The 18628-nt window shown below is 54.6% G+C and overlaps 2 protein-coding genes across 2 annotated transcripts in view; both read left to right on the top strand.

Moving 5' to 3' along the window:
• Positions 1-6133, top strand: part of MYO9B (myosin IXB) — a 137318-nt gene extending 131185 nt beyond the window's left edge. The window contains 8 exon segments of the mRNA XM_017952277.3: positions 184-289; positions 619-750; positions 2430-2553; positions 3184-3231; positions 3563-3696; positions 4482-4609; positions 4730-5136; positions 5138-6133. Of these exon segments, the coding sequence (XP_017807766.3) occupies positions 184-289; positions 619-750; positions 2430-2553; positions 3184-3231; positions 3563-3696; positions 4482-4609; positions 4730-5136; positions 5138-5158 (1100 nt within the window). The 3' untranslated portion in view covers positions 5159-6133.
• Positions 6134-8233: 2100 nt separating this feature from the next.
• On the top strand, positions 8234-13125 carry USE1 (unconventional SNARE in the ER 1). The gene is made up of 8 exons (XM_003915123.5): positions 8234-8397; positions 8690-8739; positions 8878-8956; positions 9054-9206; positions 10345-10354; positions 11270-11297; positions 12510-12684; positions 12927-13125. Exons 1-8 carry the CDS (start codon positions 8296-8298, stop codon positions 13107-13109), a joined length of 780 nt encoding a protein of 259 aa, XP_003915172.1. The 5' UTR covers positions 8234-8295; the 3' UTR covers positions 13110-13125.
• Positions 13126-18628: the final 5503 nt, after the last annotated feature.

Genomic DNA, 18628 nt, shown 5'->3' with positions numbered 1-18628 from the left:
CAGTCGGCCCAGCCAAACCGGGTTCTCAGTTTGGGGTGGGGCCAGGACACCTCTGTAGCCATCCATTCTTGCGTGGGCACCACAGGGTGGATGGCACCCGTGCATCTCAGGTCGTGTTGGTGGGGACAACAGGCACCTTGGGGACCCTTGGGAGCTGACGCCCTCAAACCCCACTGCTTGCAGAGCTGCCAGAGAAGCAGGAGCAGCTGGCTGCCATCTATGGCGTCCTGGAGCACCTTCCAGAGGCCAACCACAACTCCCTGGAGAGACTCATCTTCCACCTCGTCAAGCAAGTGCCTCCCCACCTGCCCTCTGTGGGGTTAGGGTCGCACTGGGAACCCCCGAGGCAGCATTTCCCAGGGAGACCCGAGCTGGCATTCTGTGGTGGTTTCGAACCAGGATGCAGACCGCTGTTGTGGGTTCGGGGAGGGTGCCAGGCTGCTGGGCCGCCCGGGTCCGTTGAGGTACCTCTCTGTGCTGCAGAAGCATCTTGCGGTGCTGGGCTGCGGCACTGCTTTCCTAACAGGCACCCCCGGGGCTCAGAAGTTCAGTCTCGGGGCTCCCTGGGACCTCCCTCCCTCAGCCGTAGCCATCCTCTAACTGCCAGTGACTGTGCAGGGTGGCCCTGCTCGAGGATGTCAACCGCATGTCGCCCGGGGCCCTGGCCATTATCTTTGCACCCTGCCTCCTGCGCTGCCCTGACAACTCGGACCCCCTGACCAGCATGAAGGATGTCCTCAAGATTACCACGTGAGTGCCCGCCCTGCCCCGGGACCCCACGACAACTCCATCCATCTCTGTGTAAATAAATGTGTAAGAAAAGTCCAGAGCCGAGTGCAGTGGTTCACACCTGTAATCCCAGCTACTTTGGGAGGCCAAGGCAAGAGGATCACTTGAGGCCAGGAGTTTGAGACCAGCCTGGGCAACATAGTGAGACCCTACAAAAAATTCTGAAATTTTAAATTTTTATTTAAATATAAAAATTTAAATTTTTGTCTCTACAGAAAATTTAAAAATTAGGCCAGGCATGGTGGTTCACGCCTGTAATCCCAGCACTTTGAGAGGCCAAGGTGGGTGGATCCTTTGAGGCCAGGAGTTCAAGACGAGCCTGGCCAACATGGTGAAACCCCATCTCTATTAAAAATACAAAACTTAAGTTAGGCAAGTTGACCCACGCCTGTAATGCAGCACTTTGGGAGGCAGAGACGGGCGGATCACCTGAGGTCAGTAATTCGAGACCAGCCTGACCAACATGGAGAAATCCCGTCTCTACTAAACATACAAAATTAGCCAGGCGTGGTGGCGCATGCTTGTAATCCCAGCTACCTGGGAGGCTGAGGCAGGAGAATCACTTGAACCCAGGAGGTGGAGGTTGCAGTGAGCCGAGGTCACACCATTGCATTCTAGCCTGGGCAACAAGAGCGAAACTCTGTCTCAAAAAAAGGAAGAAAAAATACAAAAATTAGCTGAGCCTGGTGGCATGTGCCTATAATGCCAGCTACCAGGAGGCGGAGGTTACAGTGAGCTGAGATTGCACCACTGCACTCCAGCTGGGCAACAGAGTGAGACTCCGTCTCAAAAAGAACATTTTAAGAAATTACATATATAAACTAGATAGGTGTGGTGGCAGGCACCTGTAATCCCAGCTGCTTAGGAGGCTGAGGCAGGATAACTGCTTGAACCCAGGAGGTGGAGGTTGCAGTGAGCCGAGATCACGCCACTGCACTCCAGCCTGGGTGACAGAGCGAGACTCCATCTCAAAAAAAAAAAGCAACTATCCAGATGGCAGTGGTCCCACCAGTTGTGTCTTTCTGAATGTGCTTTGATGAGCACACCCCATTGTACTAAAACAGAACTTTTAGCAAAGGCTGGATGATAGGCGAATGGTAGTGGACTCCTCTCTCTGCTATAAAGCGGCCTATCATGGGAGGATAAGGAACAAGAAGCAGCTCCTGCAGGTTGCACCAGGGAGCTCACCCAAACTGAGTCCCTCTGGTTCTGACCACTCCGAGCTGAGTCCCTCTGATACTGACACCACCAGGCTGGCCTTGACCACCAAGTGGGCATACTGTGGGTCAGAGCACATGTCTGCAGCCCCTGGGGCCATCTGCCTGCTGCCCCTGGGACAAACTTCCCAGCAGCTTGGACTTCTCTGGGAGGCAGGATAATCCCCACCCTGCTGGTGACTAGGGGCTTCAGTTCACTCTGACCCTCCTTCAAACAAGGAGGCGTGCAGAGACAGGAGACTCAGGCTCAGAGAGGTGGAGTGAGCTGCCAAAGGTCACACAGCATGGGAGCCTTCACAGCCGTGTCCCAGGCACTGCTTGGTCTCTGAGCCTCAGCCACTGCCCCCCAGGTACCAACTCCTGGACCTCAAATGTGCCCGGGGCGGTAACTGAGTCACTTCCTCCCGTGGGCCTTCTCTGTAGGTGCGTGGAGATGCTGATCAAGGAGCAGATGAGGAAATACAAAGTGAAGATGGAGGAGATCAGCCAACTGGAGGCTGCAGAGAGCATCGCCTTCCGCAGGCTTTCGCTCCTCCGACAAAATGCTGTGAGTACGAGTGATCGCGGGGGCGGGGCCTCTTTGGTGGGCGGGGTCTGGTGCTGGGCAGGGCCTTTGGCGTGGCTTTGTTGCTGGGAAGGTTGGTGGGCGGGGTCTTGGTGGGGGGGGGGCCTTGGGTGGGCGGGACCTCCCATGCCGAGGATGGGACTGGGTAGTGGATGTAGTCTCGGGTAGCCGGGCGGGGCCTCCCTTTCCAGTTCCCCGCCCACTCCTACCACACCCTTGGCCACAGCCATAACCAGCCTGGCTGGGGCCACCGGGCCTTGCAGGCAGGGGCAGACTTACTGCCTTGAACAAAAGACGATGGTCCTCGCTCAGCCTCACTCCAATTGTGTCCCTCTAGGTGAGGCAGGTGGGGGACCAGTTTCCCACTTGCTGGTGGTTCAGGTCATCAGTCCAGCCTTGTCCCTTCTGACCTGGGCCCTCTGCCCCCGGGAAATGATCCCAGAGCAGAAGAATCAGCCCCACAGTGCAGGGGTGCATTAGTGGGGAACCGGCTCTGGGCTCCTGTGGGAACCAGGGACCCCCTGTCTTGGTACTGGTCATTGGATGTATCCCCAGCTCATGCCTGTGTCTGTCTTGGCCCATGTGGTCACCCTGTGTTCATCTCTCTCCCAGCTATGGCCTCTCAAACTGGGGTTTTCGTCTCCCTATGAGGGGGTCCTGGTATGTACGCGTCCGGTGGGCCCGCAGTGCATGTCTCCCGGTGCGGTGCATGCTGGAGTTCCCTGGGGCCCCGGGCCCCTCGTAGGATAGACGGAGCCTGTCCTAACCTTCCAGAAGTGCATGCTGGGGAGGCCCCTTGCCTGCTGACCTTCTGTGCTCAGGATGACTAATCGGCCACACGACCACCACTCTGTCCCGTGGGATTCCTAGAGAAGTCTCACTAAGAGCCCAGCGCATCCACATCAGAACTAACCTGGGACCTGCTCACACCTCTGGCACTAACCTCGCCCACTCGGAGGAGTCAGTCAGACCCCTTGCTTCTTCGTTTCAGAACAAGAGCCCCAAGGCCCGGGACAGCCAGGGGGAGGAGCTGGAGGTGCTGCTGGAGGAGGAGGCAGCCGGTGGCGATGAGGACCGGGAAAAAGAGATTCTCATTGAACGGATCCAGTCCATCAAGGAGGAGAAGCAAGTGGCCCGGTCCCCTCCCTCAGTCCTCCATGTTTAGGGCAAGCTAGAGCGCAGGTTCCATCCCTGGTGGTCCGCTTGGCCTCGCCAGGTTTGGTCCTGTCATCCCTGATACTGAGCAAACAACACTTTTTTTTTTTTTTTTTGAAACGGAGTCTCGCTTTGTCACCCAGCTGGAGTGCAGTGGTGCGATCTCGGCTCGCTGCAACCTCCGCCTCCCAGGTTCAAGCGATTCTCTGCCTTAGCCTCCAAGTAACTGGGACTACAGGTGCCCACCACCACACCCAGCTAATTTTGTGTTTTTAGCAGAGACAGGGTTTCAGCACATTGGCTAGGCTGGTCTTGAACTCCTGACCTCAAGTGATCCCCCACCTTGGCCTCCCAAAGTGTTGGGATTACAGGTGTGAGCCACCATACTCGGCCTTTATTTCGGAGACAGGGTCTTGCTCTGTCACCCAGGCTGGATTGTAGTGATGCGATCACGGTCCACTGCAGCCACAATCGCTTAGGCTCAAGGGGTCCTCCCACCTCAGCCTCCCCAGTAGCTGGAACCACAGGTGCACATCACCACGCCTGCCTAATTTATTTACTTTTTGTAGAACAGAGTCTGCCTATGTTGCCCAGGCTGGGTTCAAACTCCTGGGCTCAAGCAATCTTCTTGCTTGGGGTGGGGGGAGGTTGGGGACATGGAGTTACATCTAGGAGCAGGACGGCCTGCTCTGTTCCACACTGGCCTGGCACTTTTGGTGGAGTGGCTTTGGACACCACGACGCTTTTTCCTCCAGGGAGGACATCACCTATCGGCTGCCGGAGCTGGACCCAAGGGGCTCAGACGAGGAGAACCTGGACTCGGAAACGTCGGCCAGCACCGAGAGCCTGCTGGAGGAGCGGGCCGGGCGGGGGGCCTCGGAAGGTCAGTATTAAGGTAGCGTCTGCTTTTCTCCTTCCCATCCATCCCAGCAGGCCCCAGGGCGAGGGTCCTCCGACTGCCGGCCCTGAAGCTGCAGTAACCCTGCCATCTGTCTCTCAAAAGGGCCCCCTGCGCCTGCTCTCCCTTGCCCCGGCGCGCCCGCCCCGAGCCCCCTCCCCACCGTGGCTGCCCCTCCACGACGAAGGCCGTCGTCCTTCGTAACGGTCAGAGTGAAGACCCCCCGGCGGACCCCCATCATGCCCACGGCCAACATCAAGCTCCCACCAGGCCTGCCCTCCCACCTGCCTTGCTGGGCACCGGGTGCCCGGGAGGTGGCTGCCCCAGTGCGGCGCCGGGAGCCACCTGCCCGCCGCCCGGACCAGGTACATTCCGTGTACGTCACGCCCGGGGTACACCTGCCAACGCAGGGCGCCCTGGAGCCCCTAGAAGAGGATGGCCAGCCACCTGGGGCCAAGCGAAGGTACTCGGACCCCCCAAAGTACTGCCTGCCCCCCACCTCGGGCCAGGCCAATGGCTGAGGGCCACAGCTGACAAAGTCTGCATGTCCGAGGACGGCCCCTGCACTGGAGCTGGGCGCCAGAGCTGCAGAGCTAGTGTTCGGCCCTCAGAGAAGGATCCAGAATCAAAAGCTCAAGAGCGACGTGAGGTGGGCACCGGCCCCAAGTGCAGAGTCAAGGCAGGGAGAGGCCGGCTGGAGCCAGGCCCCCCTCGCACCCAGCCCCCAAATCACCGACGCACCTGCGGGGAGCGCCACATCTCCGCCTGCAGCCTCACATCTCCCCACTCCCCTTTTGTACGTTTAACCGTTTCTTTGTACGTGGTTTACGTAACTTTAAACTGTAACAGCCTTAATGGAAGACCAAATGGTTTTTTATATGTGTATGTACAAAGTTTTCTATTAACGCTGCCCGTCTCCCTTATAACCTGGACTTGAGCTGTCAGAGCGGAGGCCACTAGGCCCCTGCGCGTCTGAGGCTCAGACCCCTGCTATGGTTGGCTTGGGGTGGCCAGTGGGCTGGGACCTTCCATGAGAGTTTTGGACACTTGGGCCACCTGACCCGTGCCCGTCTGACACATGTCGCCGGGAGACAGCCACCTGGCCAATGTGCATGTGAGGACGTGCTGGAACCTTCCATGGGGGTCTAGGCTATTGGCTGGAGCCAGGACATGAGTCAGGGGCACCACAGACCTCACATGCCAGGGAGACTTGAATGTGGCTGTCACTCTTCCGGACGCCAAGGGCTGCAGGAGGCTGGCTGCTTTTGGCACTACCCACCCCGTGTGACAGAACAGGAGCCAGTGACTCAGGACTGCTCACGGACCAGGAGGGCAATGCCTGAAGTCAGACCTCCCTACAGGTCAACAGGGACAACCTGGGGATCTCTGGAGCGGGGCCCTCCTCTCTCAGGCTTGGCCCACCCCCCCAGACACCTGGACACATGGCCACAAACCTGGGACAAAGGGCCCTCTGCACGGGCGTGAAATAAAAAGTGCCTGAGAAGTGTGTGCCTGGGATGCCTGCTCATGTGGGATCGGGCTTGGAAGAGCAGGGCCGGGGGGTGGGGGTCTGCCCTGTGGCCTCAGCCAAGAAGGGTGCAGGGTATGGTGGAACACTGTCCTCAAAGATCTGTCTTGACCCTCCAGCAAATGGAGCTCCCAGCAGAGCCTCACTTGGCGAGGAGCACCTGCTGTCCTGGGAGCCCTCTCTGGCCTCCCTGTTTCAGTGCCCAGCCTCTGGAGCCTAAATGTCAGCTGCAGCCACCACCCATCCATCAGAGGTGGCCAGTTCCCGGTGGGCCCAGCAGGACAGGAACAGATGGGCTCCCAGGCTGCCATCAGATGGGAGTTGTGGGCACTGGCTGGCTGGTGTTGGTTGGGGGGCCCTGAAGAACCCAAGTCCAGACTGCACATGCCAGAGGTTGAGGGGCTTGTCCAAGGCCACACAGCTGGGAGGGGCATGGCTGGGATTTAGACTCTGCCCTGCCAGCCTCTAGAGGCCCCTTTGATGGGCCCTGGGTTTGGTCTCCATGGTTGTGGGGTTTTTTTGTTTCTTTGTTTGTTTTTTTGAAACATGGTCTCTGTCGCCCAGGCGGGAGTGCAGTTCGCACGATCTCAGCCCACTGCAGCCTCCACCTCCCAGGTTCAAGCGATTCTCCTGCCTCAGCCTGCCGAGTAGCTGAGATTACAGGTGTGCACCACCACGCCTGGCTAATTTTTGTATTTTTTGATAGACAGGGTTTCACCATGTTGGCCAGGCTGCTCCAAACTCCTGACCTCCAGTGATCCACCCACCTCACCCTCCCAAAGTGCTGGGATTGCAGGCATGAGCCACCACACCCAGCCCTCCATTGTATTTTTCTTTCTTTTTTTTTTTTTTTTTTTTTTTTTAGATGGATTCTTGCTCTGTTGCCCAAGCTGGAGTGCAATGGCGTGATCTTGGCTCACTGCAACATCTGCCTCCTGGATTCAAGCGATTCGCCTGCCTCAGCTTCCCAAGTAGCTGGGATCACAGGCACCCACCATCACACCCGGCTAATTTTTGTATTTTTACTCGAGACGGGGTTTCACCATGTTGGCCAGGCTGGTCTCAAACTCCTGACCTCAGTTGATCACCTGCCTCAGCCTCCCTAAGTGCTGGGATTACAGGCGTGAGCCACTGCGCCCATCCGTCTATGGTATTTTTCAAGGACATCAGGCCCACTGGTGTGACCAAGGTACAGATGATCTAAGGTATGGGAAAACACGAGGGCTGCATGCCAGGCCCTGGTCCCTGTGAAGCCCCCACCCTCATCCTCTCACTCCAGAAGAGTGGCACTGCAGGCATAGGGGTACTCAGCTTCCAGGTAATGAGGTAGGCTGGGAAGGGGTTCTCTCCACGGGGGTCTGGGCGTTAGGGGGGACCCAGCCCCACCTTGCTCACTCTGAGGCAGAGCTGCCCCATATCACCCTTGAGGCAGGTACTGTCACACTGTACATTTCCCGGGGGAAGAAACGGATCAAGAAAAGTTAAACTCGCCCAGGGCCGGGGATGGAATCAGAGCTGGAGCTGTGACCTGGAAGCTCATAACCACAATACAGATGAGCCCCGCTGAGGTGGGGGAAGCCTTGGATTCCTGAATTCCAGGCTAGAGCCCCTCCTACAAGAGAAATCGGGAAGGGCTCGTGGAGGTGAAACAGCTCCGACTGGGAAGAATCCAGGTAGCAGTGGGGTGGGGGGAGGTATTTTGAGCAAGCAAAACAGAACAAGAGGGCACAGTGCAGGGGGGTCTGACACCCGAAGACCCCGGTCGTCCTATCATTCCCGAAGGGTTAACACGCTCTCGAAGAAAAGGAAGTGATTCGCCTGAGTAAGAAAGAATGGGGTGGCGCCTCTCCTATTTTTTTTTAAATAGAGGTAGGGTCGCGCTATATTGCCCGGGCTGGCCTCGAACTCCTGGCTTCAAGCAATCCTTTCCCAACTCCGCCTCCTAAAATGCTGGCATTACAGCCCTGAGGCAGCGCGCCCGGCCCAGCGCCCCGCCTCAAAACAAGGTATTACTTCTGCTCCAAACAAAGATGGGCCAGCGAACTGGAGCAGGCGAAACATCCGCCCGGAAGGCCACTTGAAGGCACTTCCGCCCTCTATTAACATGGCGCCGGCGGAAGGGGCGGGGTAGGGCCGGGCGATAATGGCGGCTTCGAGGCTGGAGCTGAACCTGGTGCGGCTACTATCCCGCTGCGAGGCGATGGCAGCGGAGAAACGGGACCCGGACGAGTGGCGCCTGGAGAAGGTAAGGGGATCTCGCACTGCCGCGTAGAGTCCGACTCCCGGGGGGTGGTTCCTAGGGTTGGAAGCCACCTAGCCGGACTCCCCTGCCCCAGTAGCCTCTCGGGCAGCGCCCTTTCCGGTCAGTCCCGCCACGTCTACCTGTAGCTTCCGCCCCCGTCCCTGGGACTCCGCCCCTCCCCCACTGGCCCCGCCTCCTTTGCGCTTGACCCCTCCCATTTGTCGGCCCCGCCCCCCACTCCCGTGAGCAGGACGTGGGAACGACCCCCGGGTGACAATCCACTTTTCCTCCCCAGTACGTGGGAGCCCTGGAGGACATGTTGCAGGCCCTGAAGGTCCACGCGAGGTGAGTGCAGGCAGCCTTACCGCTTTCACATCAGCACGTGGCTATTCTGGGACATCCCAGTACCGCTGTCCCAGCTGGGACCCTTCCCTGAGCTGGGGACCATGGACAGGTTTTCTTTTTCTTCTTCCTACCTCCCAGCAAACCGGCCTCTGAGGTGATCAATGAATATTCCTGGAAGGTGGATTTTCTGAAGGGGATGCTGCAAGCCGAGAAGCTGGTGAGAAGGGGTGCCCCTCCCCCTGAGCCCCCATCACCGCTCACTTTCGTCCCCAGGACCTGCGCCTCCAGTGACTTCTCTTCCCACATTTCTGCAGACCTCCTCCTCAGAGAAAGCACTGGCCAACCAGTTCCTGGCCCCTGGCCGTGTGCCAACCACAGCCAGAGAGCGAGTGCCCGCCACAAAGACGGTGCATCTGCAGTCACGGGCGCGGTACACCAGCGAGATGCGGAGTGAGCTACTAGGCACGGTAGGGCTCCTTCCCTGGTCCCTGGGAACCCCTTGGACAGGGACGGGGCAGGCAGCCTGCAGGCAGCCGGAACCACAATACTGTCAGATACAGGGGCTCTGAAGGGGTCCAGCAATCACTTCCTTCGGTCATCACACAAGGCCGCCCAACGGAGGGGCACTGTGGCTAAGGCTTTGCTAGATGAATAGCAAATTTGGTACAAGGCAAAAATGGAACGTGTCTGGTTAAGCCCCAGAGTTGGCCCAAGAGCAGGGTTTGAGTCCTGGCTTGCAACTTACAAGACACGAAAGTTTCTTCAGCTGTAAAAGAAGATGACAAGTTCCTTTCTGAGCACTTTATGTGGATCAGCTCCATCTTTTAAAATATGAGTTGTTGTGGCGGGGTGCGGCAGCTCACGCCTGTAATCCCAGCACTTTGGAGGCCAAGGCGGGCAGATCATTTGAGGTCGCGAGTTAGAGACCAGCCTGACCAACATGGAGAAACCCCGTCTTTACTAAAAATACAAAATTAGCTGGGCATGGTGGCGCATGCCTGTAATCCCAGCTACTCAAGAGGCTGAGGCAGGAGAATCGCTTGAACCTGGGAGGCAGAGGTAGCGGTGAGCCAAGATTGAGCCATTGCACTCCAGCCTGGGCAATAAGAGCAAAACTCCATCTCAAAAAATATATATATATGAGTGGTTGTTACCAGTTTATAGTAGAGGAAACAGGCTCAGAGGTCATGGGATTTCCCCATGTCCTGACTGAAGGTGAAAAGGTTGAGATCAGAAGGGACAGGTTTGGGAACAAGACAAGGGGGGTGACTTCATGGCATTTACTTTTTTTTTTTTTTTTTTTTTGAGATGGAGATTCACTCTTGTTGCCGAGGCTGGAGTGCAGTGGGGCGATCTCGGCTCACTGCAACCTCCGCCTCCTGGGTTCAAGAGATTCTTCTGCCTCAGCCTCCTGAGCCACTGGAATCACAGGCACCCCTACCACACCTGGCTAATTTTTTGTATTTTTAGTAGAGATGGGGTTTCATTACGTTGGCCAGGCTGGTCTCGAACTCCTGACCTCAGGTGACCTGCCCACCTCGGCCTCCCAAAGTGCTGGGAGTGAGCCACTGCGCCCAGTCTCATGCCACTTACTTCTTTCCACAGGACTCTGCAGGTGAGTCACCATGAACACAACAGGACTTGAGGGCCAGCTGCCTAGGACAAGACATACATCCTTGCTGCCCTGGGGCCTCCATGCCCAGCCTGACTCCAACAGCAGCATCACCAAATTACACGTGGAGGAAGAGCCAGGACAGAGGAAATGGCCCCGAGAGGAAACAGAGCTAGGCACTCCTGCCGGGCACAGTGGCTCACACCTGTAATCCCGGCAATTTGGGAGGCTGAGGCAGGTGGATCACCTGAGGTCAGGAGTTTGAGACCAACCTGGCCAACATGACCAAACCTTGTCTCTACTAAAAATACAGAACTTAGCCGGATGCAGTGCCGCCTGTCTGTAGTCCCAGCTCCTCAGGAGGCTGAGGCAGGAGAATTGCTTGAACCCAGGAGGTGGAGGTTGCAATGAGCTGAGATCACACCACTGCACTCCAGCCAGGGTGACACAGCAAGACTCCGTCTCAAAAAAAAAAAAAAAAGGAAAAAAATTAGCCAGGCGTGGTGACGCACACCTATAGTCCCAGCTATTTGGGGGGCTGAGGCAGGAGGATTGCTTGAGGCTGGGAGGGGGAGGTTGCAGTGAGCTGAGATCGCGCCAGTGCACTCCAGCGTGGTTGACAGAGAAAGACTCTATCTCAAAAATAAGCAAATAGATAAATTTGTTAAAGCTAGGCACGCTCAGCCTATGGGACCAAGGCTAGGCTGGACGGAGGGACCTGGGGTCTGAGGGAACCGAGACAGGAGTAAGGAGACTCTCCTAGAAGAGGGGGTATTCCATCATGGTCAGAAGCCAACGGGGCAGCAGACAAGATGAGGAAACAACATTCCAAACAGTAGGCCCAGCACAGGCAATGGTTAGGATGCCGGAAACAGGAAACCAACACTTGCCTTTTTGCTTGGCCTGTTTTGCTTTCAGAGCCTGAGATGGACGTAAGGAAGAGAACGTGAGTGTCTGTGGCCCTGGGGCAGTAGTGGCAATTGGGTGGTGCGGCAGGGACGGGGTGGCACTGGCCAAACCCTGGACCACTGAGGCACTACCACAAGGATCTAAACCAACCAGAAGCCGCTTCTGTGGATGCTCTTCGCAGAAGTCAAAGTAGGCCAGACGCAGTGGCACACGCCCATGATCCCAACACTTTGGGAAACTGAGGCAGGCGGATCACCTGAGGCGAGGAGTTCAAGACCAGCCTGGCCAACATGGCAAAACCCTGTCTCTACTAAAAATACAAAAAATTAGCCGGGTATGGTGGCATGCGCCTGTAGTCCCAGCTACTCAGGAGGCTGAGGCAGGGGAATCTCTTGAACCCGACAGGCGGAAGTTGCAGTGGGCCGAGATGGTGCCATTGCACTCCAGCCTGGGCAACAGAGTGAAACTCAGTCTCAAAAAAAAAAAAAAAAAAAAAAGAGCTGGATGCAGTGGCTCACGCCTGTAATCCCAGCACTTTGGGAGGCCAAGGCGGGTGGATCACCTGAAGTCAGGAGTTTGAGACCAGTCTGACCAATATGGTGAAACCCCATCTCTACTAAAAACACCAAATTAGCCAGGTGTGGTGGCGGGCACCTGTCATCCCAGCTACTTGGGAGGCTGAGGCAAGAGAATCGCTTGAACCCGGGTGGCAGAGGTTGCAGTTAGCTGAGATGGTGCCATTGCACTCCAGCCTGGGTGACAAGGGCGAAATTCTGTCCCAAAAAAAAAAAAAGTCAAAGCAGAGGAGGGGAAACTGAGTCCCACGCAGGGCTGTGGCTGAAGCCATGACCTTTGGCTTGCTTTGAAAATGTGTTGGTCGGCCGGGCGCGGTGGCTCATGCCTGTAATCCCAGCACTTTGGGAGGCTCAGGCGAGCGGATCACGAGGTCAAGAGATTGAGACCATCCTGGCCAACATGGTGAAACCTCGTCTCTATTAAAAATATAAAAAAATTAGCTGGGTGTGGTGGCGGGTCCCTGTAATCCTAGCTACTCAGGAGGCTGAGGGAGGAGAATCGCTTGAACCCAGGAGGTGGAGGTTGCAGTGAGCTGAGATCACGCCATTGCGCTCCAGCCTGGGCGACAGAGCGAGACGCTGTCTCAAAAAAAAAAAAAACAAGAAAATGTATTGGTCTTCTCCTCTTTCCCACTCCATCTCTCATGCCCTCCTCCCACCATGTGTGAGATCAGTGGAGTGGCAGGGTCCCAGCCAGTGAGTGAGAAGCAGTCGGCAGCTGAGCTAGACCTCGTCCTGCAGCGACATCAGAATCTCCAGGAAAAGCTGGCGGAAGAGATGCTAGGACTGGCCCGGAGCCTCAAGACCAATACGCTGGCCGCCCAGAGTGTCATCAAGAAGGACAACCAGGTGTGGAGACTGGGGGAGCTCTCCAGCCTCTGCCCTGGGGCATCAGAGAAGGCTTCCCAGCACAGGAGCATGGTGGCTGGGGCTTTGTGGGATGAATAGGAGTTTTGTAGAAGGCAAAAATGGCATTCCCTGCAGAGGGCACAGCACCAGCAAGCGACAAGAGGTGCAGGCCAGCCCCAGGGAAGTAGAGAGAAGCTATTCAGGCCCCAGTCCTGTTGACACCCTTTCCACCTTCCCCACAGACCCTGTCACACTCACTGAAAATGGCAGACCAGAACCTGGAGAAGCTGAAGACGGAGTCAGAGCGGCTGGAGCAGCACACACAGAAGTCAGTCAACTGGTTCCTCTGGGCCATGCTCATTATCGTCTGCTTCATCTTCATCAGTATGATCCTCTTCATTCGAATCATGCCCAAACTCAAATAAAGACCCCCGCCCACCTTGTCTGTCTTCCTTCTGTCCCCTGTCCCCATCCAGCAATGCCTTTCAGGGTGGGCAATGAGATGGGAGGGTCTTTGGAGGTCCCTGAAGAGCCACAGAGAGTGTGTGAGCAGGGAAAGAAGAACCTCAGCGCCAGATGCGGGGGCTCACGCCTGGAATCCCAGCACTTTGGGAGGCCAAGGCAGGTGGATCACTTGAGGCCAGGAGTTCGAGACCAGCCTGGCCAACGTGGTGAAAACCCGTCTCTACCAAAAAATACAAAACTCAGGCGGGCATGGTGGCACATGCCTGTAGTCCCAGCTACTTGGGAGGCTTAGGCACGAGAATCGCTTGAACGCAGGAGGTGGAGGTTGCAGCGAGCCAAGATCGCGGTACTGTACTCCAACCTGAGCAACAGAGCAAGACTCTATTGCAAAAAAAAAAAAACAGAAAAAGTCAGGCTGGCGGGTGGTAACCCATCAAACTCTCCCTCCGCCCATGTTCCTCTGGAGCCTACCCCATAATGGACGAGGCCCAGGCCCAGGAGGCCCTAGGAGCCTCCGATTAGCAGACTCACAGCCAAACTCAATGCCTTCAGCAATGTGAGGCCAGAGTGAGGCCAAAGGGTAGGACAGGGGCTTGGAGGGTCCAGGAGGAGTGGGGTAATGACAGGAGCTCAGCCTGGAGGAGGGGGTCTCAACACTAGGTCTTCCCTGAAATTGAAGGCAATAATTCGAGGACACAGCTCAGCCACACTGCAGCCCCAGCTCTTGGGACACTACAGATCCCTCACACAGTCACTCGACAAACACACATGGGCCGTGCCCAGCGCTCCCTGGAGACCCTGCCCGCCCCAGGTCATAGTCTGACCATTTCAAAGGAGAACTGGGTGGGTACTAGAGTAGGGGTCCTGAAAAGGGTCATGGAGTAGGAATTCTGGGGTCCTGAGCCCTGCTCTCACACCAGCTCCAGACAGGGAACAGCCTGTAAGGGAGCAGCTGAGGGGCTTGGTGACAAGGGCTTGGGGTGTCTGCCCCATGGCAGCATGACGGCATTGTGGAGACCCTCGGAGGTGCCCAGTGGACCCCCACCCAATGGACCCCATCACACAGTGAGTAAAATCATTAGGTAGGGATTTTTTTTTTTTTTTTTTTTTTTTTTGAGACAGGGTCTCACTCTGTGGTCCAGGCTAGAGTGCAGTGGTGCAATCATAGCTCACTGCAGCCTCGACCTCCTAGCTTCAAGCAATCCTCCTGCCTTGGCCTCACAAAGTGCTGGGATTACAGCATAAGCCACTGTGCTCGGCCCAAGTAGAGATTTTTAAAAGTGCTACTGGCAGCTTTTAAAAAGTAGATCAAGGCCGGGCACGGTGGCTCACGCCTGTAATCCCAGCACTTTGGGAGGCCGCAGGACGGGCTGATCACGAGGTCAGAGATCGAAAGACCATCCTGGCTAACACGGTGGAAACCCCGCCTCTACTTCAAAAATACAAAAATCCAGGGGCCGGGCGAGGGCGGCACCTGTAGTCCCAGCTACACGGGAGGCTGAGGAGAATGGCGTGAAACCCAGGAGGCGGAGCTTGCAGTGAGCTGAGATCCGGCCACTGCACTCCAGCCTGGGCAACAAGAGCGAGACTCCATCTCAAAAAAAAAAAAAAAAAGTAGATCATAAGAAAGAGACTGAGCCAGGCATGGTGACTCACACCTATAATCCTAGCTACTGGCGAGTCTGAGGCAGAAGGAACCCTTGGGCCCAGGGATTGGAGGCTACAGTGAGCAGTGATCATGCAGCACTGCACTCCAGCCTGGGTGACAGAGTGAGACCCCTACTCAAAAAAAAAAAAAAAAAAAAAGAAGACAGGAAGTTTATGCCTGAGACACAGGGATGATTCCTTATTAGAAAACCACATTGGCTGGGGCACCGTGGCTCACGCCTTGTAATGCCAGCACTGTGGGAGGCCAAGGTGGGAGGACTGCTTGAGCTCAGGAGTTTGAGGCCAGTCTGGACAACATGGTAAAACCCCATCTCTACAAAAAATACTCCCAGCTACTTGGGAGGCTGAGACAGGAGAATGGCTTGAGTCCAGGAGTTCGAGGATGCAGTGAGCTGTGATCACACCACTACACTCCAGCCTGAGCGACAGAGCAAGACCCTGTCTCAAACAACAACAACAACAGCAAAAGGCAGTACATTAATGCCTCAGAAAACAAAATCACAGATGCTGAAATGACAAATTGTACTGTTTAGCCTCCATTACCCAAAGGCTCCTAATTTGAAAAGAAAGGAAATAGATGGAGATGTTCCTCACTTCACTGAACAATTTCAAGCCAAAGGAAGCGTCGACTTTAATAGGCAAATACCCAAAATTTCTGCCATCAAAATGAGGAATAGGCCAGGCACAGTGGCTAACGCCACCTGTAACGCCGGCACTTTGGGAGGCCGAAAGAGGTAGATCACTTGAGGTCAGGAGTTCGACACCGGCCTGGCCAACATAGTGAAACCTTGTCTCTACCAAAAATACAAAAATTAGACAGGCATGGTGGCACGTGGCTGTAATCCCAGCTACTCAGGAGGCTGAGGCAGGAGAATCACTTGAACCTGGGAGGCAGAGGTTGCAGTGAGCCGAGATCACACCATTGCACTCCAGCCTGGGTAAAAGAGTGAGACTCTGGCTTAAAAAACAAAAACAAGCCTGGGCGCGGTGGGTCACGCCTGTAATCCCAGCACTTTGGGAGGCCGAGGCAGGCGGATCACGTGAGGTTTGGAGTTCGAGACCAGCCTGATCAACATGGAGAAACCCTGTCTCTACTAAAAATACAAAATTAGCCTGGCGTGGTGGCGCGTGCCTGTAAACCCAGCTACTAGGGAGGCCGAGGCAGGAGAATGGCTTGAACCTGGGAGGCGGAGGTTGTGGGGAGGCGGAGGTTGCAGTGAGCCAAGATCGCGCCATTGCATTCCAGCCTGGGCAACAAGAGCGAAACTCCGTCTCAAAAAAAAAAAAAAAAAACCTGGGGAAATGAAACAGGGAAGGATGCTCACAGTCACCCTGCCTCCATAATTTAACATAGTCTTGAGGTGGTAGTCAGCACAACTAGAAGAAAAAAATAAAAGGGGCCAAATATGGTGGTGCACACCTGTGGTCCCAGATACTCCAAAGGCTGAGGCAGGAGGATTGCTTGAGGCCAGAATATAGAGACTAGCCTGGACAACATAGCAAGACCCTGTAAATAGAATAAATAAAATACCAGGTATGGTGCTCATGTCTTTAGTCACAACTACTTGGGAGGCTGAAGCAGGAGGACCGCTTGATCCTAGGAGTTTAAGACCTGACTGGACAACATAGCGAGACCCCATCTCTACCAATAAAAATTTAAAAATGTAAAAATTATCCAGATGTAGGCCACCTGGTGTGGCTCACGCCTGTCATCTCAGCACTTTGGAAGGCCGAGGCAGGTGGATCACTTGAGGTCAGGAGTTCAAGATCAGCCTGGCCAATATGGTGAAACTCTGTCTTTACTAAAAAATACAAAAATTAGCTGGGCGTGGTGGCAGGTGCCTGTAATCCCAGCTACTCAGAAAGGTGAGGCAGGAGAATTGCTTGAACCCAGGAGGCAGAGGTTGCAGTGAGCCACGATCGTGCCATTGCACTCCACCCTGGGCAACAAAGCAAGACTCCATCTCAAAAAAAGAATAATTATCAGCTGGGTGCAGTAACTCATGACTGTAATCCCAGCACTTTGAGACACTAAGGCGGGTGGATCATGAGGTCAGGAGTTTGAGATCAGCTTGGCCAAGATGGTGGAACCCTATCTCTACTAAAAATATAAAAATTATTTTTATATAATTTAAATATAAAAATAATTTATATTTTATATAAAAATATAAAGACTATAAGCTAGCAAGGCCAGGCACAGTGGCTCACGCCTGTAATCCCAGCACTTTGGGAGGTCGAGATGGGCAGATCACGAGGTCAGGAGTTCAAGACCAGCCTGGCCAACATGGTGAAAACCCGTCTCTACTGAAAATACAAAAATTAGCCAGGTGTGGTGGTGTACACCTGTAGTCCCAGCCACTCGGGAGGCTGAGGCAGGAGAATCGCTTGAAACCGAGAGGTGGAGGCTGCAGTGAGCCGAGATCACCCCACTGCATACCAGCCCGGGCGACAGTGTGAGACTTCCTCTCAAAAAAAAACAAAAACAAAAACAAAAATTAACCAGATGTGGTGGCGAGCACCTGTAATCCCAGCTACTCAAGATGCTGAGGCAGGAGAATTGCTTGACCCAGGAGGCGGAGGTAGCAGTGAGCCGAGATCACACCACTGCACTCCAGCCTGGGAGACAGAGCAAGACTCCATCTTAAAAAAAAAAAAATTATCCAGGTGTGGTGGTGCGCGCCTGTAGCTCCAATTATTCAGGAGGCTGAGGCAAATGATCACTTGAGCCCAGGAGTTCAAGGCTGCAGTGAGCTACGTTGGCGCCACTGCACTCCAGCCTGTGCGGCAGAGTGAGACTTTGTCTCTAAAACAAGAAGAAAGAAATGAGATTGAAAAATAAGAAAAGAAGAAAAATAAGAAATGAGAGGGCAAAATTATTTGCAGATGACTGTATATATGATAGGCCCAAGCAATGTGACTAAAGATATTTCAATAAAAGAATTCTATAAGCTAGCAAGAGACTTAGGGATATTTTAAAATTCATTTCTTGTATACTATATATGTATATAGCTTTAAAATGTATTAAAGCATCCCATTTATAGCAGCAATAAAAAAAGATACACTGCCTGGCTACATGAATTTTCTTGACATTTGAAAAACTTTTTTTGGAGTCTCGCTCTGTCGCCCAGGCTGGAGTGGTACAGAGGCACAATCATGGCTCACTGCAACCACCGCCTCCCAGTTTCAAGTGATTCTCCTGCCTCAGCCTCCTGAGTAGCTGGGATTACAGGTGCATGCTACCATGACTGGCTAATTTTTGTATTTTTAGTAGAGACGGGGTTTCACCATGTTGGCCAGGCTGGTCTCGAACTCCTGACCACAAGTGATCCACTCACCTTGGCCTTCGAAACTGCTGGGATTACAGGCATAAGCCACCTTGCCCGGCTGACATCTGAAGAACTTTTTTTTTTTTTTTTTTTTTTTTGGGGGCGAGGTCTGGCTCTGCGCCCAGGCTGGGCTGAGTAGCCAGATCTCAGCTCACTGCATCCACCATGGGTTTATGCCATTCTCCTGCCTCAGCCTCCCAAGTAGCTGGGACTACAAAGCCTGCCACCTGCAGCCAAGCAGTTTTTATTTTTAGTAGGGCAGGAGTTTTCCACTGTAGCCAGGATGGTCTCGATCTGACACCGTGATCCGCCCGTCTTGGCCACCTCTAAAGTGCTGGCATTACAGGCTTGAGCCCTTTTGGCCTGAAGAACCTCTAAAAATCAACAAACAAAACATTTGCAGGATATAACAGGAAAAGACTTATGAAATAGTTTCTAAATTTTTTCACTCATGCAATAGGCAATATTTCCTGTTTGTTTTTCTG

Source organism: Papio anubis, chromosome 20, assembly GCF_008728515.1.
Source record: "Papio anubis isolate 15944 chromosome 20, Panubis1.0, whole genome shotgun sequence".
In the NCBI taxonomy this organism is placed as follows: domain Eukaryota; kingdom Metazoa; phylum Chordata; class Mammalia; order Primates; family Cercopithecidae; genus Papio; species Papio anubis.
Note: the sequence above shows the minus strand (reverse complement) of the source record. Positions and strands in the feature narration are given on the sequence as shown.